General features: G+C 44.0%; 2 protein-coding genes across 2 annotated transcripts; one reads left to right on the top strand and one right to left on the bottom strand.

Annotated features, from left to right (window-relative positions):
- Positions 1-348: 348 nt before the first annotated feature.
- On the top strand, positions 349-7,837 carry LOC121609018 (protein FAM124B). The gene is made up of 7 exons (XM_041940521.1): positions 349-486; positions 893-921; positions 1,412-1,624; positions 1,967-2,362; positions 2,750-2,946; positions 4,424-4,586; positions 5,511-7,837. Exons 1-7 carry the CDS (start codon positions 416-418, stop codon positions 6,122-6,124), a joined length of 1,683 nt encoding a protein of 560 aa, XP_041796455.1. The 5' UTR covers positions 349-415; the 3' UTR covers positions 6,125-7,837.
- mmp28 (matrix metallopeptidase 28) lies at positions 7,685-23,171 on the bottom strand. The gene is made up of 8 exons (XM_041940522.1): positions 22,920-23,171; positions 21,298-21,374; positions 20,245-20,432; positions 15,151-15,372; positions 14,585-14,830; positions 10,473-10,622; positions 10,013-10,180; positions 7,685-9,000 (listed from the first exon to the last, which is right to left on the bottom strand). The coding sequence occupies exons 1-8, from the start codon at positions 23,043-23,045 to the stop codon at positions 8,606-8,608; spliced, it is 1,572 nt and encodes a 523-aa protein (XP_041796456.1). The 5' UTR covers positions 23,046-23,171; the 3' UTR covers positions 7,685-8,605.
- Positions 23,172-23,275: the final 104 nt, after the last annotated feature.

The following is a 23,275-nucleotide window of genomic DNA, read 5'->3' as shown; positions in this document are numbered from 1 at the left end:
GTCTGGTCCGTCTCCTTTGTCTTCTCATATTGTTAGACGCATGCCATCTGCTCCATGTTATTATAGGCGGCTTTAGGTATAAAGCAGCACAGCTTCTGCTGGTCCCTTTCGCCCAAACTGAAGTCTCAGTAACTTCCTGAGCACAGCCCAGCATGCTTTTCTTCTCGACTTGAAAGGGGGCACGTCCAGTTCCAGTGCTTTCCTTTACGGTAATTAGTCAGAGCTTATATTTTAACATAACGGTGTATGGTTGCCTGGTGACGTCAGCGTCCCAGTAAGAGTCCCATTTTTTTGTGGCGCAGGCTGTGGAGAGAGATCAACCAGGATGCTTTTCACTCTCAGCCCGGACTGCTGCAAACACCGCCCGAAGTCTCTGTGCAGGAGGGTCGGCCAGATGTGAAAGGTGGAACGGACTATGTTTCGAAGGGCGGCGGTGTTAAAGAGGGCCGAAGATGAAAACGTGGACTCTGGGGCTGAAACTGCCGAGTGAGTCAACTGTAGTCTCGCTGTTAGCTTCGGGCTAACGTTAGCTAGCCAACTTTGCCTTGTTAGCCGTAGCCACAATGGAAATTAATTTTGGCCAAGACAGAGAGTGTGAAGGGGGCTGACATCTGAAACCAGCAACTTAACACTCGTTTAAATCTCTCAGCACTTTACAACAACTTTTTGTAATTGTTGTACTCTTCATGGTATTTTCTCATAAATTGACTTTTTAAGCTTACGTTAGCTAACAACAGGTTGTCATGGTGACCAAAGTGAAGGGGCAGGTTTCCAAACCAACCGCCACAAGATGGAGACAGATTTTTGTCTTCTTTCCAGTCTACAACTCAAAAAAGTGTTGGGAAGTAGTCACACGTGTTTTTTATTTTATTTTGTTTTGTGTCTTATTCAGATCTGACTGCAGCAGGATGTCATCTGGCAGTAAGTATTCATTCACTCATACAGAAGTTAGAGAGGCAACCCTGTAATTTAGAATTGTACTTTCATAAACTTTAAACCAAGAATGGTCAAAATTGATGTAATAGAGGCCTAAATATTGTGACTTCTAATCTTAAACATGAATCAAGCTCCAAAATCCTAAATCCTACTTCCCATAATGCAATTGGATAGTTATTTTGACCCCCCCCCCTCCCCCTTACAAATGTCCTTTCAAACTCCACTCTGTGAATGCGTGATATAGCCTTTACATTAAAAATTACAAGTCTCAAAGTCCAAACTGAGGTTTGTTTTGGCACAAAAATTTAGAATACGACTGTAGTCAGACAGACTGACTCATACTTGCCACGACAAGGAAACTGATCTTGACCTGTCAGTAGAGTTGCAAAAAAAACTCCTGTGCTGCCTAGCATGTTCTTACCTGTCTAGAATATCTTTGGTCACTTGTGTGGATTGTGTGTGTGTGTGACTTCAGTTAAGCTCATGACCAGCCAGGCGAGGCAGCAGCAGCGGCAGCAGCAGCTCCTGCTAATGAACTTGCATCTGCTGGCCAACCCTGGAGACTCACTGCTGCTGCAGCACACCCTGGACCGCCTCCTCCGCTGGCTCTGCCCGAGCCTCCGCATCTTCCATGTGTCAGAAAGGGCCTCTCCATTCAGAAGTTACACCCGCCTCTGTCCTGTAACAGGTAAGGAGCCTTGCTGTGTGGTCTTGCATTTATGTACAGACATTTTTTTATACAGCAGGGATGCAAAAAACCCTGTTGTTCCTGTGCATTTAACCTGCTTGCTTATTCTGTGGGTATATTTTTCTTTCTTTAAAATGGAAAAAAGTTATTTCCATATGTGAGAACAAGACATGTTTCCAGGAATCCAGCAACCCCCTCTAATGTTGTGCTCTTAACTGAATATTACTTTTGTACTGTGTATGGTGTAAACATGCCATCCCAGAATGAGCTTCCCTTGTTAGAAGTGCATCTGTTTTTATTTAAGCTTGATTGGGAATAAATCTTTGCCAAAAAATGTTTCAGGCTACCCTTCTCTGGCCATCACTTTCTTCCTCCATGAGGCATATGGAGAGGAGCGAATCCTCAAAGTGCTGGACTTCTTTCAGCGTCCGCCCTGGCAGTACCACCACACAGAGAGCTGCGGCAGACACACTGGAGGGATCCACATTACCTCCAGCAGCTCTCCTGCCAGTGCACTGATGCGGCCCTACCTCCTGCCCAGCAGAGACTTCTACAGCTTGGGTGCAGGGATGCCTGTGTGGGGGGTTCGACCGGTGCACTGTGGAGGAGAAATACTGCGCGTGACACTGTACAGTGGATATGACAACTATGAGGATGCTGTGCGGCTCTATGAGACTGTACTGCAGCGACAGGCAGAGGAACAGAAGACAGGCTTCTGCTGGTTCACTCTCCACACTGGTACATCTTTGTAGTGTTGCACTTTGGTTTTTGTAGTGTATGTATTCTAAAGCCATTAAAATTCAACAGTATTCTCAACAAATCCAGCTTTAAGGCATATCTTTTATTATAATTATTAGGCAAGGTACTTGGCAGTGAAGTGACAGAAAGTCACTTGTTTCCAATGCACATCTATTTGTTTACTCTAAAGAACATCTTTGCAACCAATAATCTTAACAACACAAAATGTTTTGCTGTATTCAAAGTATTATAATTCGTCACACCCATAGTATTAGAGTATTTTTACTTCTGTTTTCTAAAGAGACTTTTGATGTCCTTCAACACATTCCCTTACATTCTGTTCTGCTGTGTTTCTGTTTGTCGCTCTCGTTTTGCCTCCCCACACAGAGCCTGGGCTGTGCCTGCAGCTGGCTTTAAAACAGTTGTCACCAGGGGTTCGGGTGGAGCCGTGCAGCTCTGCCGTGCTGCAGTTCAGTGTAGAAGAGATTGGCCAGCTTGTCCCTCTGTTGCCCAACCCCTGTACCCCCATCAGTACTACCCGCTGGCAGACAGAAGACCTTGATGGCAACAAAGTTCTCTTCCAGGTAAGTGCAGCTAAAAATCCACCCAATGTCCTCATTTTATCCTGTCATCAAGAAGTGAGGAAAGGTTTTCATGAAAAGGTCAAATATGTTTCATGTTGCCTTCTGTTGTGTTCAGTTCCTGATGTTTAATTGTATGTATCACAGCTTAATGACTGATGTTGTGTTTTTTAAAGTCTTGTAGTCTGCCCCACACTCACATATTAGGTAGAATGAAGGAAACGCTTCCCTTTGATTTATGTCAGGTTAAATCATGGTCTGAAGTAGCCCTATATTAACTGTAAACACACAGCAGTCTGCTGGCCGGTTTACTCTATAATCATCTCACAACACAGAGAGTCCAGAGAGCAGGATCTTTTCCTGCTGAAATGTTATTTGTAGAACAGGAGATTTTTTTTGCTCAATATGTAGCCGGCCAGGTTTCTGTGTAGAGTAACTGTTTTGCTTGGAGAGAAACAGCAGTCGTTATGAAATGAAGCAAGGTGTTGTCTTTCAGTTTTCTGTTTTTGTTTTATGTTATGTTAGACAAACAAATGATGATTTGACCTGAAATTAATCAAGGAGAAGCTTTTCTCCCATTGACAATTAATTCACATTATACAGAGGGACCTACAAATGTAAAAAGACACACATCAGTTATTCCGCTGCATGTTAAACACTGTTTTTATAATGCAAATCACCAGATGTTTTTCAAACAGTGGAAATTGTTCAGTGGAAATATTTTTGCTTCATTATGAGAAATAATACAACATCTGTGTAGATGTATTGGGAAATAGAGAAATTATAGAATAGAGTAATAGAAACAATACTGCCCAGATATTTTTATGTTGAGAAAGTTTAACAAGATCAATGCTAGGGTTTTTATTAGAAAATTAATTGTGACTGGTTTTGTAATAGTAATTAATGTGACGCAATTGAGGTACATTGTTTTTAGAGGGTTTTAGATTAGTATCCAAATACAGTTATGTACCACATGATACAAGTCAAGTGAGGAAACTCATGATATTTGTGTTATACATGGTTGTTGCTTTCTTAAATGTTGTTGTTTGATGCCATTGTCACATCTCAGATTTAAGTTTGTAACAATGTCATGTTACACAAACCTGATAAGCCAGAGCCCAACAAAATCAAGCATGTCCAAAAAAACAAAAACAAAAAAACAGATTGATGTCCTTTTTTAGCTCAGAATAAAGGAATCAAGCTTTCAGCTGGCGTTAAAATCATTTTTTATGAACAACCCCATAAGACAAAGCATCATCAGTTCAACAGCACCGAGAGAAAAACTCTTGTCATGTCGTTCTTCCTGTGTGACTGAAATCAAAAAAGACATGTGGTTGCTCTCGTTGGCATAGCCAACTCAAAGCTGTCACAATAGCCATATGCTCTTGTGTTAATTCTGTCAAAGTTACTTAACTTGCTTAAATCTCTCTAGTCCTGTTGTAAATCATAATCCTGCTCCTCCTGTCCTTCTGTGCTGCAGGTGAAAACCCCAGCTCAACCTCAGAGACCTCTGACCTGTGCTTTCCCCCTTAACTGCCCCAGTGTTCCCCCTCGAGGAATACAACTCAGGAGCTCAGTGCAGGGCCACAGCCTGTCGCCCTGCAGCCTCACAATGCCCCTGTCCTGGCAAACACACAGGCAGGGTAAGTACACAGAAAAAAGATGTGTTCGCCAGGTTTAAGATGCTCGACAGTGTGTTAAATCTGCTACATGTATTGGTTGGTACTTTCCACAAATTTACATTGAGCTCGAGGGAAGAGGCAGCAGGAGAGGACACCATACTGGGACTGAGACAGATGTCTAAATTACAAGTCAGCTAGAATGATTTGACTCAACTCATGGCAGTAGTATTTTTAATTTTCCCCACCACTCACAGATTGCCGTTATATTAAATGACCGTTTTAATGTGGGAGGTTTGTTGTAATCATAATCAGCGTAACGAAACTTAATGATTCAGAGACATGGAAAGTTTGCAAGTTAGTGTGAAGTCTTTCCTCTAGTAGCACCATGGAACTTCTTTAGTTGGTGGGTCCCTGTTTTGTTGTCTGTTGCTTGCATGAGGACACAGGTGATGTGATACACATTCCTGCCAAAGGTTTTCCACTGAACTACAGGATCTACAGAAGAAGAAGACTGCTAATTAGTGAACATGAATTCAAACAATGCTGGATTGGAAATACTTGAAATAATCAGCTTTGCCTGTTTTATGAGGAAGGAAATGTATTCCATACTTTTGATAGAACTCAAAGATGCAGACAGTGCATTGTGATGAGTAACACTTAGTGTAAACATAATGTTCTCTGGCCCCTGTTTTGGTCAGAGAATTCTCATGACGATAATGTTTTGTTTTTTTTTGTTTTTTTTATTTTATTTGAGAAAGCCAATAACTTTGTATTCAAAATAATTAAAGGACATCAATGGTGATTCATTTGACAACTAATCACTTATTTCTTAATTAAAAACATATCAAGAAAAATGTTCAATGACATTTGAGTTCAGTACAACAGCAAAGGTTTGTAATCAGCTGTATTTGTTCCTCTGCTTGATGTGTCTTTGAATGTCGATAGGCCACAGACCACGCAGTGACCCTGTGCTGGAGAAGCTTCACGGAGGAGGTGGTGGAGCAGAGAGCCTGGGATCAGGAAGCTGCTGCAGCACCCCTCCAGGCAGCTCTTGTTACTCCTCCCAGCGTAGCAGCCCAGCACTGCCATCAACCACCAATCACCCGGACTCTCCTCTGCGCCCCTCCATCACCCGTTCTCTCTCCCATCTCCTTCTGGAAGAGGATGAGGAGGAGCCAGAGACCAACGTAGACACAGGAGTCCCTGTATCACTTACACACTCTGACACAGCAGTCAAAACAATTGCTCGTTCTTCCTCCATGGACCTTTTGATGAGTCTGCGCTCTGAGAGGCCTGCAGCTGTCGGGGCTTCAGCTGGTGAGGGTCTGGCCAAGGAGCTCATTGAATGTCTGCCAGGGACACGCATACACCCTCAGTGCCCCTCCAGGACATGGGGCTCCGCCGGTTGTACAGATGCAGCCAGGAAGGGCTGTGGCAGCAGGACTGTGGCAGCAGGACAGAGCCCCTCCAGAGGGCCCGTGGTGGAGAACAGGACTACTGCTGAGCTGCTATCAGCACGCACAAACAATGAGGAGCCACTGGACGAGTTCTTCATCTAAATTCCTGCCACTGCGCTGCATGCTGTGGTAATCATCACAGTGCAATTAAAAACATTGCAAGGTTGGGCAAGGTGAGAAACCCTTTAAAGAGGAGTTTTGTGGAATACAGATGAAACCAAAGTTCAGCTACAGGTGACACTTTCCACTCATTAGTGTCTAAAGTCTTTAAGTGTTTGGACTTGTCCCATTTTTTTCTACAATATAGTCGTTGTCCACATCCTAGTCTAACTGACCTGCCATGAGAGTGGTACACAGTGAGTGATATTTTGAGACAGTGCAGGTAGAAATATTGTTCAATATTTAAATGACTCTTATATTTAGATCCAACTAATGATTTGTGCAGCTATTGTGCTAAAATGTAGCCCTGTGAATAGTAAACCTGTCTCTGTATTAAGTGTCAGGGAACTAGTGTCAGTGTAAGTGTCTGTTCTCAGGTAGGAAAGTAATGTCTTTTTTTGCCCTTGAAACAGAAGATGATCTCAGCATGAAGTCGCTCTTTGAAGTCTCTGTTGATCGTGATTAGAAATCTGATTTAGTCTGATCCACCGTGCAGCACTGTTGGCCTGTATTACACTTCTGAAGCCAGGCTTCACATAGTGAAAGTATATCCCAGTGGCTTTGAATTACATTTGTTTAAATGCACTTCAACTGATCCTTGCTCTAGCATTTTCTGTTACAATGTGTAAGTGGTGGACTAAACCTGGCCAAATTACTGTCCTGAAGAGGATTGAATATTCTCACAGTATTCTTTTCATCCTCAGTTATCCCACAGTTAAGATGATTTCCTCAATAACTACATAGAGAAGAGAACATTTGGCTTGAAAATCTTGGATGATGTTTTTTAATATGAATCTAACCATTAGTATGTAAGGTGTCTGAAACAGGCCAAATGTGAGCCTGAGACCTCAGATAAGTTGATTATTGTAAGGCCACAGTAAGCTGAGGGATCATCAGACAGATTACCTGGAGTGCTCATGACCAGTGTAGTGAGTATAGCTGTTTAGGGACAAGTCTGATAAACATAATATTGTATTATGTGAGGAATGGAAAATACTATGCATTTAATGACCGCATGACTCAGGTCATACGAGTTTCCTCTTCAACTCCAATTCCATAACATCATTTCATGTTGACTAAAACTTTCAGTTGTGGCCAAGGACCTTCTAAATCTAACCCACTAACAGAAAAACCTGTGCCTGGTATTCTCTTGCGTTACACGTGCATTATGGCCAATGCCTAATGCACATAAGGTTGTACGGTAGAAGTTGCTCCTGTATGGCTGCTCACAGTTCAACAGGATGCTGCGGGTGTGCCGGGAAGCTCAGAGGTGTGACTGTTTGTTTACTGTAAATGGGCGTTACTGGAACAAACAAGTGTCCTCGTTCAGAGAGCATCAACTGTGAGGCTACGTAGTGTCTTAACATGTTCAATGATGCAGAGAAATGTCATAAGGCTTTAGTATTAAAAGAAAAATGACTGAAATCACTTTCTGTTGTGGTCAGATGATGAAGGCTAACTGTGTGTGTTCTGCCAGAAACGTTTCCTTTTGACAAAAAACTTTAATTCAACATCGGTGTAATTTCAGAATGAAATGTAGGATGAGTGAACAGTGAGCTGAGTTATCAGTGATCTACAAATACACTGACAGACCACTGCTCTGCCTGCAGTGATGGAAAAATCATACACCGAGAGAGATACTCTGCTAGGATGAAAGGACAGAGAGAATCACTGATTCTCTACAACTGTTTCTTAAAATGCATCACAATGTTGACACAGCTGTCACAGATGACCGCCACCACTCATCTGCCATTGTGATGCACAACTCACCCACCTGCACAGCTCTGCTACACTTTATGATGTACTCCTCATACTGTCAAGACAGTTTGACCTGCACATCTACTATCTGCTTTGACAGAAATGTGCTGGAAGCTCAGCTAGTTAAGGCACAATCTGTACTGGGAGTCAGTGACAAAGATTAAGGGCCCTCTACTATAGCAAGCAAAAAAAGCAGGGAACACGCAATCACAGACCAAAGTAAGTTAACAGTCATTTATACACTATGTTACATGTGTTAGTGACATTGCAGAAGAAGATGATGGAAACATATTTTGGTTTCTGTGTCAGTGTGCAAATACTACAAGAGGAAAAAAAGATGGTTTTAAAAGCATAGTTCCAACTTACAACAGTTCTGCTCTTATAATAGTGCACGGTCATACTGTTATCTGTATTAATGAGGCTATAATTGTACCTCCATATACAGTAATATCCATTGCTCTATAAATACTAAAGCAGTATAAATACTAAATGTGCTTCAAAATGTATAAACCAAGTGGTTTTATTTTTGTTGAATCCCTTCATGCCACAAGTTTGCTGAGCTAAGCTCCTTTTGCAATATATAAACTGAATGTGGGTTCAGGCTAAATGTTTTAGCACCTGTGTGCAAATTGCACTTTATCTAAAGCATACAGCTCCCTCTGCTGGTCAAAGGATGTTATTGTTCTGAGGGGCACTGCTGCAACCAGTCCAGCTCAGATCCTTGGCCCACTGTCCCTCTCTGGTGACTCGCACCTTGATCGGGTCAAATCTCCAGAACCGCTGTTCTCTGAACAGGTAGAGGCGTCCGTCTGGTCGGGTCAGTGCCCCATTGGTCCCCTGTGGCACACCAGTCCAGTCTATCAGCCTGCGGGGGTAGTAGGGCTCTTGGCGCAGGGTTTTGAGGTTCAGCACAGAGTAGCGGGAGCCCTTGAAGATGACCATGTGACCCAGAGGAGCGTAATAGAAGGCACAGTCAGGATGGCGAGGCAGCCCCAACTCACTGCTCTGCCTGGGGAAGCCGGGGTCCAGCACCCTGCCGGTGTAGCGCCACATCCGCTTCCCTGCACACCACCAGCCAAGGAGGGAAATGTAAAGAGACAGATTGTGTTAGTCAGCGATAACTTTGGACATAAATAAGTCATTTTAATGTTGACTATAATAATGAGTTTACTTTTCTTGCACCTTGCAAAACTACAGTTACAAAGTGCTTCACAGCCAAAGGCAAATAAAAGAACTCACAGTCACTCAATAACAAAAAAGTTAAAAGTAAACAAAATAATGGGTAAAAGTAACACATAAAATAGCAGTTAAAATAAGTGAGAGATATAATAATTTCGAAAAAGCCAAATGGTAAAGTAGGTTTTGAGAGACGGCTTAAAAAAGGGCATTTTCCAGTCAGGGTTCCTCGGGTGAGCTATTTCAAAGAGTCGGAGCCCTAACAGCAGTCTGCAGCCTTGACTGGAGAATATATATACTATATTTTATCTCAGTAGCTCCAAAGATTCATCCAGTACGTTGACAGGTCAAACTCACGTGGCCACTTTAAAAGAGAAAGATTTCTATCAAAACAAAGAGATGCAGTAAATTCTGCTCTTTTAAAACTCACAGTGACAGTGAGGACTTTTATGAACCTTGAACCTTGAATAAACAAATATTTAGGGGTTCAGTGGCTTGAATTACAACCTGCTGCTTACGAGTGCAAAGAATCAACAATGACTGTTTCAGTTCGCAAAGAACGAAGATCAAAGAAAAAGATTGAGATGATTTGGAATTTTAAAAATGGCGTCATAGAGGGAGTCTTAAACTGTTCTGCACGTAGCGGATTAAGTAGAATCTAGACAGCACTGTCAGGTTTTTGGCTCTTAGCAGCCAAGTTAAACTTGGCAATAACTTCAGTTATTAGCCTTTAGCACACAGGTGAAGCTGCCTTAAAACTACAGCTGAGGCTTCAGAGCAGTATAGCCTTTAAATAGGCACAACAGAATCTATTTTGGGCTTTAACAGATTCGTCAGGTTAGGGAATGTCTTTAAAAGGAAGTGTGAGTCACATTCATGAGCTCAGCGAGGCGGCACCTTTGAAAAAATACCACTTGGAGTCCAGCGGGGAGAAGGCGGCGGCCTCGATGGCCGGTGGGAGGTCAGACCAGCGCTGACGGAGAGGCAGCAGGCCGCTCACACCACCTTCAGCCGACACCGTCCAGTACACGCTGCCCCGAAACACCAGCACTGTCTCATTCTGGTCTGGACGCACACAAACAGGAAAGAAAAAAACATTATATATATTCATTCATTCCTGACTTTAGAAATGGATGATTGGATGAAAACTTTCTGCTCTTTTTTACTGTTTTGTTTCATTTCACGTCATTGTTGTTGTTAACATGGCTTTGACCACCAGTTTAAAAACGAAATACAATAACAGGAATCTCTTCTGTTTGAACAGGATTATTACTACTTTTGAAGCCGCACCAGTGCCCACAGTCATGGCGGATGTGGCTGCACGCTATTCTCTAATAATATTTTGTTTGGAGCTCACCCATAGTGATGGCATCAAAGACACCCTGGCAGTAGAGAGGCTGCCCTGTGGCCTGATGCCCGCTATGAAGCTCTGTGAACTCCCATTCCTGCAGCGCGGCGTGCAAAACCTGGCCTGGCAGCCTCACGGGGCGATCGCCTGACGGCTTACCTGAGGGCAAAAACAAGGAAGTGAAAGGTGACAGACAAGGCCACGAAAGATGAATCCACTTACTGTCATATAATCACTTTGCAGAGGTTGTTGTCGATCCACAGTTAGCGTGGTTACACAGAGGTGATTATTTTAAACCTACAGTGACCAAAATCAGCTTCATTTCTCATGCATGCCAAAAGCATGTGAAGTATTTTCTGAACTGAACAGCATGGGAACGCACAGAAAGACAAACAGTGCAGGCTTCTCCCAGAACAGGACTTGGATAATGTTAACATTTAAATTGTCCTTTACAGGATGTGGCTGGGTTGATGTATACTGATGGGTGACATTATACTGGGCAGAAAATAAACAAAGCACTCTAGATAGAGCACACACTGGAAGCTTAAACAAACTCACTGAATTTCTAGCACTTGAAACAGACCCCCCCTCCTCGTTCTGTACGACCTCAGAGTGCGCTGCCACACGAGATCAAAAGAACACAGGACGAATCGAAGCTGCACAAAAGGAGAAGCGCGACACGCCGAAGCATCAAGAGTAAAGCGGCGGTGCTTTAGACGTGATTACAGACGTTTTGTTTGCAAGGAGCTGAACAAACATTTGTGTAGGAGGTGGATAAAATCAGCACACCCAAAAACAGGAGGAAGACAGCAGGAAAAATAGATATACACACACCACAGTGGATAGCGCATGGACTGCTGCCCAGCTGTGTGTGTGTGTGCGTGTGTGTGAGCAGTGTGAGATAAGGGCTGGATGTCTGACTTCACTCTGTTTACATTCATTAGTGGTGCAAGAAGTACAAGATACCACGACTCAACATGACAGTATACTGAGAGTATCCTGAGAAAATCCATATTATTACACTTCTGGGCATCCATAACATCATAAACAATACATGGGATATAATAAAATGTGTGCAACATAATACTTTGTATGAAAATTGTTGTAAATGTGTGTTGTTAGAGTTAAGGTCCATATTATTCCTGTGTGTTGTCTTTACTATGACCGTTCACCAGTGGTGAGATGTACTGTAAGCACATTTACTTCAGTAGTTTATTTGAGGTACTTGTACTTTACTAGAGCACTTCCATTTTATACCACTTTAGTCTTCTAACATGCTTCATTTCAATGGGACTTATTGTACTTTTGACTGCATGACATTACATAACAGTATGTATAATTGTTCTATAAAATCCTACTTTATAGATTACACATTAATGCATCAGTGATAAGTATAAATATTTAATACTATAACACACAGGGAGCAAGTTCTGACACTTCAAGTGCATTTTGCTCAGTAATACTTGATACTATTTTCAATGCAGGGTTTTTACTTGCTATGTTTTTCTACATTATGGTATTACTTTGAGCTAAGGAAAGGATCAGCGCTGGGCTTTCTCCCAAGCAGGCATGTGAAGTCGACACTGAAGGCTCAGTAACGTCAACTTTGTTTCTAACTAAATCAGCTGCTAAAATTGGTCGCACCACGATTACTTTGGGCGTGACTCACTTGGGCGTGAAATCATTACTAAGGCGATCAAAGATAGAGTTGAATCGTCACGGTTACAGTGTGCAAAGCCTTCTGGCTGGCATGAGCCACTAGTATGGTGGCACATCATAGTGAGACTGATTGATATTGAAATATCATATCAATAAATTAGCTCTCTGCTGCATTACTGCGTTTCAAACTGGCATGCAACTGATAAAAATGACGTGGTGTGGCAGAAAAACTGCTGTTTTACCACTAGTGAGTATAATTCAGACATTTTATGATTTAGATCAACTACCCCCGGGGCAGTGACCATTTCTGACAAAACTAGGCTAGGTGAAGTTAAGTTAAGGCTCCAGCTGGTGCAACAGGCTGCAGAACACTTGCTCCACCGCTGCTGTTCCTCACACATACTGTAAATACATCATCTTATAAGGCAGAATCACCTCCAGCGTGGTCTTATATATTAGACGCTCTCAGGGTTTTCATGTTTCTTGTCACAGAGCAATCAGAGGAAGTCTTAGTTGCAGTTCTTGTCCGTGTCTGTCTGTGGAGCTGCCTGACTTTTACGTGGGAGCGGCTGCAGTTTACAGAAATGACTGCCGCGGGGTGGAAATCAGGTAGATAAGTGCAAGAGCGAGCTCTCCTTTCTGTCTTTCTTTAAAGGCTGATAAGCAAACATTCAGCTCTCAGTTTAAAAGCAAAACATATACAGCTCAATGACTGACTAAAGCCTAATCAGGTGTTCTAACTGCCGCTCATTTGTGGCTATTAATTTAATGGCGGTGGTCACATAATAAATCAAAGTGGCATTAAGTGCTGTAGTTATTGAGCTGAAAATGAGAATGTGAGTCTGAGTGGCGGCTGGGTCGAGGCTGCAGGATGGTCAGTTACTGGGTTTTTTTTTCAAATCCAGGGTGAATAAGGGAGCCCTGAGGAGAAAAGGCTGGCAAATACCATTTTAGGAAGCTGAGGCCAGAATATCTCCAGAGGCAAAGCAGATGGGACTCTTCAGATATTAAACAGAAAAGGAGGCATATGGACGCGGCCTGCCTGCCAGCTTCTGTTGGGCTGAATCTGAATAATCCAAACGATAACGAGAACATCCTGCGGCCATGCGAACATTCCTGTACAGTGTTGTGTCTTCACTTGCAGCTGTCGTACACCTCGTTTCAGGGCCAAACCAGGCGAAGTGCTTCATGCACTTTTGCAACCTGTGCACCACGTCAAGGTAGAGGAGGGTCAAGTTCGAAAGGCGTGTGCTTGTGCAACGGCTGCAGTGAAATCAGTATCGTAGCAGCAGGGGGAAAAAAAACACAACCAGCAGAAGAACGCTGCACATGTGGGAACGTGCCTTACGCATGCCAGGAGGGTCAGCACGCTCAAAGCAAACAGAAAATATTAGATCTGTCACACACAAAGATGTATGCAGCGCTCCCACACTCTGCAACAACACCAGCAGCCAATCAAACTGAACTCCCAGGCAAACACTGGGTGGTAATAATAACACACAAACAGGCCCAGCCCTCCTGCCAGAGCTGAGGCCACTCAGCCTGTGTTATTGTGACGCTCACACCACCGCTGCTGCCCTCAGTCTACAGCCTCCAGCAGCTGAGAGGCCACAGAAGTGAAGCTGATAGAACAGACGTCCTCTCACTGTTAAAGGCAAACTTAACTGAAAACACAGAGGAAGTTGTTTCAGCTCTTTGTGATCGAGAGTTTTTTTTCATGATTACCAAAAGTCGTCTGTTCTTTCCCTTCCTGTTCTATAAATCATGACTTCCAGTAATCTCCTTCACAACTAGTGCTGCCATGGACTTATAACTTCACATTCATAGCCGTGGGCTTTGTTTCACTACAACTGAATGTGTAGCAAGCTTAAATGGGCAAAGACGACCAACCAGGAAGATACTGCTAAGAAGACAAGTGTCATTTTAAAACCAGCTTTAATGAACTGTGGGAACTCATCAGGCTTTGTAGTTCTATTCATTCTCATTCTGTGTTTGCAGCTGGTGGCCTTTAGCGCTGCCTCTCCGGCCTCTTCACAGCTCAGTGCCACGACTCCCGGTTTAATGGGCAACAGAGCAAAAATGGTTCCACTTCTGCGTTTCCTCAAAGACAGTCTGGTTTCATAACAAGGCAGTCACTCATGCAATTGGCTCTATGTACTCCAACAACAGTTCTTCCTGAACTGCAACCTCATGTCGCCGTCTTTAACTCGGCTGTCCTGAGGCCAGACAGTGAGACATTTGTCAACTGTCCTCTAAAGTGCTTTTTTCTCTCAGCCCTTCAGACTTTAAACCTGAGGAAATAGTGGTAAAAATATATCTGTGTGTGCAGTGAAGGTGCTACGTTTAACACTCTTCCTAACCTTAAGAGCACACACGACGTTCCACCAAGAAAACATTTCCATCGAGAAGCCGCAGGAATCTGGACGAGACACAATAAACCCACAGAGGTACCATCGTCTCACCGTACAGCTGCTGCACGGCAATGATGTCATCCCAGCTCAGCACCAGGCTGCGGCCCAGTTTCCTGTAGTACGGTGACATCAGGGCGTGGCGGACGGGGGAGTGCTCCAGTCCCAGAGTGTGTCCGATCTCGTGGGCGGTCACCATGAACAGGTTGTGTCCCTTGTGTCCGTTCAGCGTCCACCTCTCCGCCCTGTCGAAGTGGGCCTCACCGCGGCGAGGCAGGAAGGCGTGAGCCAGGGTTCCTCCTGCGGGTCCGAGAGGTGGGAAACAGTTGGAGGCTCAGAGTCATCACTTTACAGTTCAACAGTCACATCAGCCAAAAACAAACCAAACCTTAGTTAACATTGTGTTTACAAATCATGGAAACTCGTGTTATTGTGTAATTCAGGCTAATACAGAGTGTAGCTCTCTTTTGCAAGAGAGATCTGAGAACAAATTACAGACACCAGATTATAACACAAAACAATCATCTCACGCACACTAATTAAAACTATGACAAATCTTCCTTGAGTGGTCTTATAGATGAAAACACAGATGGGATCTGTCAACTTGTGGTGTCCCTGACCTGGTCCATCGAAGGCATTGTTGGCCCCGTCGTTGTGGTCTCCCTCATAAAAGGCCAGCCGGATGTCCGCTGGGCCTTCAGGGGCCTCCTGGAACACCAGGCCCGACACGTTGCTCCACAGCTGGAAGGCAGCGCGCACCGCGAGCCGCACCGAGCCCAGAGGCAGGTGGCGAGGCCAGTTCACTATCTGGTAGGTCAGATGCCGTTTGTACCACCTCTCAGCTGCGGAACACACAGAGAGGTGAGACATGCAGGTATGAAGCCCGCAATCTGATTCATCACATCATAGCCTTTGCAACTGCAGATAAGCTCCAATCACCAGACAGTCCCAGTGAGCAGGGGTATTTGGAGCAGTAGATGTTGGCAGGCAGGATTTATATGTTGCATATCTGCATCATAAACTCGGATGCCAGATATCCCGTGTTCAGACGTGATGTTTTGAAGTGCAAAGCCAAAATGACAGGATGTTAAGCATGTTAGCTCGCAGCTGGGTAAACTAACAAGCACTGTGAGCACACACTCGACTAAACAGTTTACTTCAACACGTGTCTGTGGTTTCTCAGCTTAGATATAATTGCATGTGTCGCAAACGTCAGAATCTCCCATGTGTTTGGGGGAGAGAGGGAAGGGGGGAGTTAAATTCAGCCGTTCTTTAATTTACAAAAGGCTGATCTCTTCAATACAGACACGGGATTAGCCGATGTAGCAATCGGGACGCAAAGCAAACACAACAGCAAACACACACACACAAGGTCTCAGAGCACGCAGCTAACATTCACAACAAGCAGACAGAGAGGCCGCCTCACAGGAAACAGTCATTAGATAGCAAGAACTTTTAGGGGGAGGAAGCTGGAGAGGCTGGACGGTGAGCACATTTTAAACAAGGAGATGATTTCAAGAAGGTGTGCAGAGTTTAATGGAGTGATCGTCTTAACCATCTCTGCAGAAATCTTTAGGTTTAGAGTTGTTCTGACACAGAAAAAATGTGAAACAACTACAGGACCACTGCCAAGGTGCAGTGGCAGTAGCTCTAACAAAATGAGCTTACTGCCCTTTCAAACTATTTGTACTTGTACTGGTACGAAGGTGAGAATGAGTGCTAGAATTCCCTGGTTAAAGCACTGTAGAGGACTTGCCTCAAGGGCCTCACACATTTACACATACTTTCAGATTTGAGGCTGGACTAAAAAGTGGCAAAATAACTCCGGCGCACTTACAGTTGTCCAAATATTTAAAGATGTGGTCGTCTTATGTTTGCCCCGATGTGGAGGCCTTATGTGAGTGGGAGGTCTGCACATGTTCCTGCGGTACTCACCTCTGCTCAATCACACACTGGGAACTGAGGCGGTCAGGTGTGACAATGTCAACCCTCGAGTTCACGTGATGCCATTTGCGCTCGGCCCCATAATATACAGCAGAGACTCATGTGAGAGATGAGAGTGATAAAACCAGAGGCATGTGCTGCAGACTGTTGCTGTAGCACCCATATCAGGTAATCTTAGTGTGACCTCGACACCACAACTGTATGGGAGTGAACAGCAGTCATCCCATTGATGAAAAAAACAAAATAAGATGCAAGAAGGTCAGAATTCAGCCTCAGGAGTAATGCCACTGCCAATACAGCCTCCATTTTCCTTCGAAAGTCTGATTTTTATTTCACACTATTTAATATCTGGTCTAGTTCTCAGCAGAGTCAGTGGGAGACTTGAACACATTCCCTTGTTTTCCCAACCCAGCTCCATTTTTCTCTCCAAGCTGAACAATATGCATCAGGCCTGTCGCCACTTGATGTGTGCAGATCTGCATTCTCAGCACAGCTCAGGCGCCTTTCTCCGTCCCAGACGGCCGCAGAGTAAAGGGTCCCCGAGGACGGCAGAGAAGCCAGGAAGTCAGATACACAAGACATTCCCCGACTTCCCTTATGGAAGCAATTACCATGATGCCTTCTATAGCAGCAGTGTGGGGCGGGCGGGTTATCACACACATTAGGAAGTGAGCGTGATCGTCCGATAGCTGAACTTATTGTTTGTGGAGGTGCAGAGAGATTTGGTTTGTTACTGGTGTCAGCTTGAATTAATCTTCAACTATTTTGATAATAGATTCATCGTTTGATGAATTTCATAAGAGGAAAAAGTCAAAATTCTTCCTCTTAAATGTGAATATTTTCTGGTTTCCTCACTCCATTATGACAGTTAACTGAAGATCTTTGGGTTGTGGACAAAGCAAGACATTTAAGGACATCATCTTGGGCTTTGGCAAATACTGATGAACACTTTTAACCATTTTCTGACATCACATAGACCGAACGAATCAATTGAAGAAAACAAATCAGCCAATTAATCGAGAATGAAAATAATCTGTAATTGCAGCCCTATAATCAAGCAACTGTTGCAGCTCTAGTGAGCAAGGCCTTGAACTACAATCTGTGCATCTGAAATGGTGTCAAATTAGCATATGCTGGTAAAATGCTGTAAAATAGCAATAAAGTGGTTAACAGTTTCCATGGGCAGGGCACAAATCCATAATGCACACCTCTGCAACACACACACACACACACACCTATCACACTCACAGCACTTATCTTGGACAAGGGTGGTGGAATGTGGGCTCTGTAAATATCAGTGGGAATGACCATCAGACTCAACCACAAGTCAAGGTCTGTTTTCAGTTTCCAGGAGGCTCAGAGGCAGCCATGTTCACACCAGACTGGTGCTGGTGTTGATTTTGGAGACTCTAGAACTTGAAACAACCGGTTTTTGGATGGAAAACAGCTTTTGTGCTTTTGGCCACCCCGAGTGAACCAGAATAACTAAATATAAATAACAATAAATATAAATAATCGCCAGTTCATGGCGAAAAAAATTACAGTAGCACAAACTTTCTGAGATCTAGTCAAAGTGTAATTTCACATGCAAAATGAGATCAAGCTTGTAAACAAAGCACTGACTGCGGCACAATTTGAAATGCAATTGAATCCTACATTTATAGATGAGAGGAGTCTGCATGCATGCCAGCAGCTCTGTGAGGTCACATAAGTACAGTGTTGCTAACTGCTAATGTCAGCATGCCAACATGCTTACAACCACTAACATGCCGATGTTCAGCAGGTGTAATGTTTACTGTGGTCACCATCTCAGTTTAGCGTGTTAGCATGCTAACATTGCCAATTACCACTGAAAACAAAGTAATGGACGAACTGGCATTTTGACCCTACAATAAAAAGTGAAGTTATTATATTCAACGCGAATGTCTGCACCAACTTTAATTGAATCCATCCAATTACTGCCAAACTATTATATACACACAAATGTGAACTTAATGACGCCAGAGCACAAGTCAGGGATTGCTAAAGTTGGTAGGATTCATTTTTCGGGGACAAAACATGTCAGTACAAAATTTCTTCCAAAAAAAAAGCGGTGGACAGACCAACCAGCATTTCCATCCAACTAGCCGCTAGCACGGCTAAAAACAAGGACCGTGCACATCCGGGCCTGCAAATCAAATGTTACCGCCACCATGCTGGCAATTTTTATTTACCCCGTCTGAATCTTTCAGACCAAATGCTCTGTTCAAACATACAACTCCTCCAGTAAACATTCTTCAAGTCACAGGCAGACATATACTTTATCTGCTGCCACTGTTTGACAAAGCAACTAATGTGTGAGTACAAGGCAGTGGTTACACAGCCTGACTGTGCTGCCGCTCTCAATGAAGTTATTGCATTGCTGAATGAGGACAGTGGATACACAAGAGGCTCGACCTGAGGGTGTAAAAGCATCTGCCCTTAATAATACAGCTACCTGTCATATGAGTCATATAATGGCAGAGAGTTGTTTCGTTAATTCAACAACAGGCTGTAATCCATCCAAACAGTCAGTCACTCAGCAAGATATCCACTCATTTAGCCGGTAAGATATCTGGGCTTTGAGACAGCCAGCCGGTCTGGCAAAACAACGTGATCCAGTCAGTCAGTTGTGGCCGTGTTTACCAGAAGGGAACATGTCAGGTACTGACACGAAGAGGCAGCGGCAAACATCAGCCACCGCTGCATTCCCTGAACATTAGCCAACCTCGTCAGTGACAGGAAGGAATGTGGAGGCTTCACACGTCGTGAGGCCGGAGGCACCAGGCTGCTGCCGCTCACTCACAGAGGAGATAGAGGAGTGACAGGCACAAATATGGACCCAGAACTGTATATAACAGGGTGGACCCAGAGCTATAAAGAAAAACAACTATTGACTCCTGGGCAGCAACATGAGAGCGTCATTTTGATGCAGGGTAAACAAAACAAAACAAAAAAAAAGACCCATTATAGTTTTAAAAAATTGAACCCAGCTCCACTCAATATCTCCGACATGTGTTTAGAGGAGAGGACAAATTACACCTCTTGAGGATTTTCTCCTAAGCTACGAGTGGAGGATGTTGTGCTCAAATACTTCATGCAGTCTGCAAGAAATCTGGCTGTTCAGCTGCATTCTGAACCACCGGTAAACACCTTAAATCCTGCAGTCGTTGGCCAGGTCACACTGCAGCTCACCAATGAACGCTGTTGTGTTCAAAGCACAACATTAGGATAATCTCCAACAAGGGCCTCAATAAGTCCTTAAAGGAAAAACTGCAGCATTTGAAGGAACACGACTTGGAATTGCAGATTTTCACAGGAAACACAGAGAGCCAAAGAGGAGGAACTGGAGCTGCAGGATGTGTCGCTGCTGTTCTTTCTCAAACCACCAAGATTAAAGATGTTACTGAGCAAAGCTGAAGGTGAGCTTCTCACCCAGCAAAGATGACGTGCAAGATATATGAACTTGTGTAATTGCAGCTAAAAGCAGGAATCACCCGGGCTGACGTGTGCGACATCAGACACTCTACCTGCCTTAATTACACCCTTCACCTCTATTTAGTGCTTTAGTTTACAGAGGCGCACCCTCCTAGTTCACTGTTGGCTATTTATGACCACTCCACAACAGCACACACAAAGCCTCCACCTACAAGGCAACGAATTACATCACAGCTTGCAAACTGAGGAGAAGATCTCAGTTCGGTCTTCACTATAGATACTCAGAAACACACATATTAACATGATGTACCCACCTTGGGCAGAAGAGCGCCTCCTGCGGCGCTGTGGTCGTCTCCTTCCAGCGAAGATGGCGTTTACCCTCTCAGCCCAGATCTGCTGGCTGCCCTCATCCGAAACCCCGCAGCGGGGCTCCGACATCTGCCTCAGGGTGGCGCCGTCCAGCTCACCTGTGACAGGAAGCCGGGACAACCACTGGAACTCGCTGCAGGGGGAGGACATGTTTACATGATGCTCCTGCTGGACACATGTTTGGCTTTTCATGGCTCAGGAGGTTCATAACGTCAACATTTTATCATTTCTATGTATATTTATTCAACAATTAATTCTTTGCACTATTACATAATATTTTACTTGTACAGAGACTTTTATCGATGTTGTCAGTCGTTGGAAATTTAAATTTAATTTCTTTATTCTCTACCATTCTTCAGCTTTTTGTTGTCCCTGTTCTTAGCTGTATGTCAATGTGTGACTGCATTGAGATCAATGAAAAAAACAGACTAAGGTTCATGTATGCGTGCACGTACTTGGCCAATAAAGTCAATCCCGACTCTGATATTCATGTTTGACAATACCCACTGTTACTGGCTCTATTTGTTTACCAGAGACAGTTGCCATGAATTAACATCAAAGTGATCGAAAGGCACCAGATTGAGCCAAAAGGCACGTTTTCATCTGCTGAACAAGCAGCATGATGAAGCAAAGCTTTCCAATCAGCTTCCAGTAAAGTACAGTCTGTGTGCGGGCAGGGGCCGAGGTTCCTGACATTCCTGGATGGTTCAGAGAGGGTTCGGGAGAGGTTTCCCAGCGCAGAGGTGAGGGTGTGTTTTACTGCCCTGCAACTGACGTTCACCCCCGGGGCTCATCCCGAGCCCACCCTCCCCCCTGATGAACACAACCAGCTAACAGCGCAAAGAAAAACAATTATCATCTAATTTATCACATTCATTATAGGGCTGTTGTGATGTCTACACTGATACTGGCGCAGCAGTGGTTGTGTGATGAAGCTTCTCGGGCTCTTTGGCTGTACTCTTAAGCTTTCACAGATGAAGACCAGCTTGAGCACCTACCAGACAGCTGACTGTATCTCCACCGCAGTGTGGATGTGCTTGTCCTGGTGGAGGTAGCCGTACTTTTCCAGAAAAACCTGCAATTGTTACACCTCCAGTTAATGCTGCTTCAGAAATGCTCCAACTAAATACATGAAGGTAACTGGAGACTGCTTTGCCATAATTATTGCATCCTAGTGCCCTTCTATTAAAAAGAGTGCTTATATTTTAAAGAAAGGAAGGTGATTTTACAGACCTATACTGTCACACTTTGCCTCTCATAAGAACACACTGTGGTAAATCCCCACAGAGGCAAACCTCCCCGTGAGGGGAAAAAGAAATCATAAAAGTGTTAAGATTTATTTATTTTTTTTTTTATCACAGCTGCTGTAGGCTGATACACAGGTCTGGACCACCCCTAAGAGAGAGAAACCCCTGGGGTGTCCCTGAAAATTCCTACTTATTATTTCACAAGAATTTCATGCAAGCTGAGAATAGTACTGAAGTTTTACAGCTATAAAATACTGCAAAAAAAAAAAAACAACCTGAACCAACTGGCAACCTGACAACAGATGTTGTTGCATTGTGGTTTGACATTCGCCATGTTGATGGTTTGATATTATGATCTCTCAATCACAGCCCTTCGTGTGCATGTAGCAGGTTTCATGTTCAGACAACAGCAGGCGCAGCTATGATTACAGATGTGAAGGTGGGATGGAAATTAAAATTGAGGAGATGACAGATGTGCTACAGCAAACAGGAATGCGCAACAAAAATGTCCCTTTGTCCCTTTGAAAAGTGCCAGAAGGCTTTGTTTTATGTAGAGGAGAGGCTGTGGAGACACATGTAAGAGCTGAATGTTATATGGTCTTACAGCTTTGATGAACATGCATCTTATGGACGGCCAGCAGAGACAGCAGTCAAATTAAACCAGTGCAGTCCAAACCACAGTGAGGCAATTAAACTGTCCCAAGACACCATGACAGACAAATGGCTGCATTGTCTTTAACAAGAGGGCTTGGTCTCCTTGTGTGCAGCTAAATATGCCACATTAATTGTTCTTGTAGACAAACATGTAGCCACCCTCACTAACTTTTCCTCAGTTTTCAGACATGTTCTTTGACATGATCCTCACAGCCTTGAGGAAAATTCCTCCTTTACATGGACTTGTCATTTTAAAGGGATATTACCCAGAGTTTAACCCTTTTGTTGTGTTGCAGTTTGCTTTGTTTCCATTTGGGGATCCACAGATCAATGTTGCATCTAAAGAAATAAAAACAATTGCAAAATCGACTATTTTCTCAACTTTAAATATGCATTTTTCTATTTCCTGGCTTTATTTTAAAGGCGTGGTAACCATTTACTTAACCATAAACTAAGCTTGCACAATTAAGGTATTAATACTGCAAAGGAAATATTTCATATTTAATGTTATATGGGCTGTAGATTAAAGAAAGTCTTTCACAAATAAGTATGTTAAATAGCGACCTGGCTAATGTTCGGTGTCAGTTTGACCCACAGACGTCCTGAACTCCATTAACAGTATTGTTAATAACTCCTTATTTAGAGTTTGACGGGAAAAACGGCACCGTCTTCACCAGACTGAAGCATTTGAATCTGAACCGATCTTTCGACGGGAGTACCTCTGGCTCCAGGACCAGCGGTGATCCTGCGGCAGTCCGGGCGGTGATGAGAGTGGCCACAGTCAGGATCCAGGCTGCCCTCATGTCCCGTCCGGCTCCACGCCGGGCGGGAGGTCGGCGGCTCATTCTGGGACGAGCGCACGTTCACCACGCCGCTCCCTGCATGGCGCATCTCTGTTCTAGTGTGTGTCTCATTATGGCTTTTCCTCGCTGTCAGTGACTGGGAGCATGCTGCTGCTCGTCCAGAGCCTCCATCCCTACGAGGAGTGCCGGAGCCTGATCAGCCAGCGGGAGTGTTACAGGGGGGAGGGCCGGCACCGCCCCTCCGGCCGCCTGCACGGCAGCTGAGGACTCCC

This window comes from Chelmon rostratus, chromosome 7 (assembly GCF_017976325.1).
Source record: "Chelmon rostratus isolate fCheRos1 chromosome 7, fCheRos1.pri, whole genome shotgun sequence".
NCBI lineage: Eukaryota > Metazoa > Chordata > Actinopteri > Chaetodontiformes > Chaetodontidae > Chelmon > Chelmon rostratus.
This window is presented reverse-complemented; position numbering and strand designations above follow the sequence as displayed.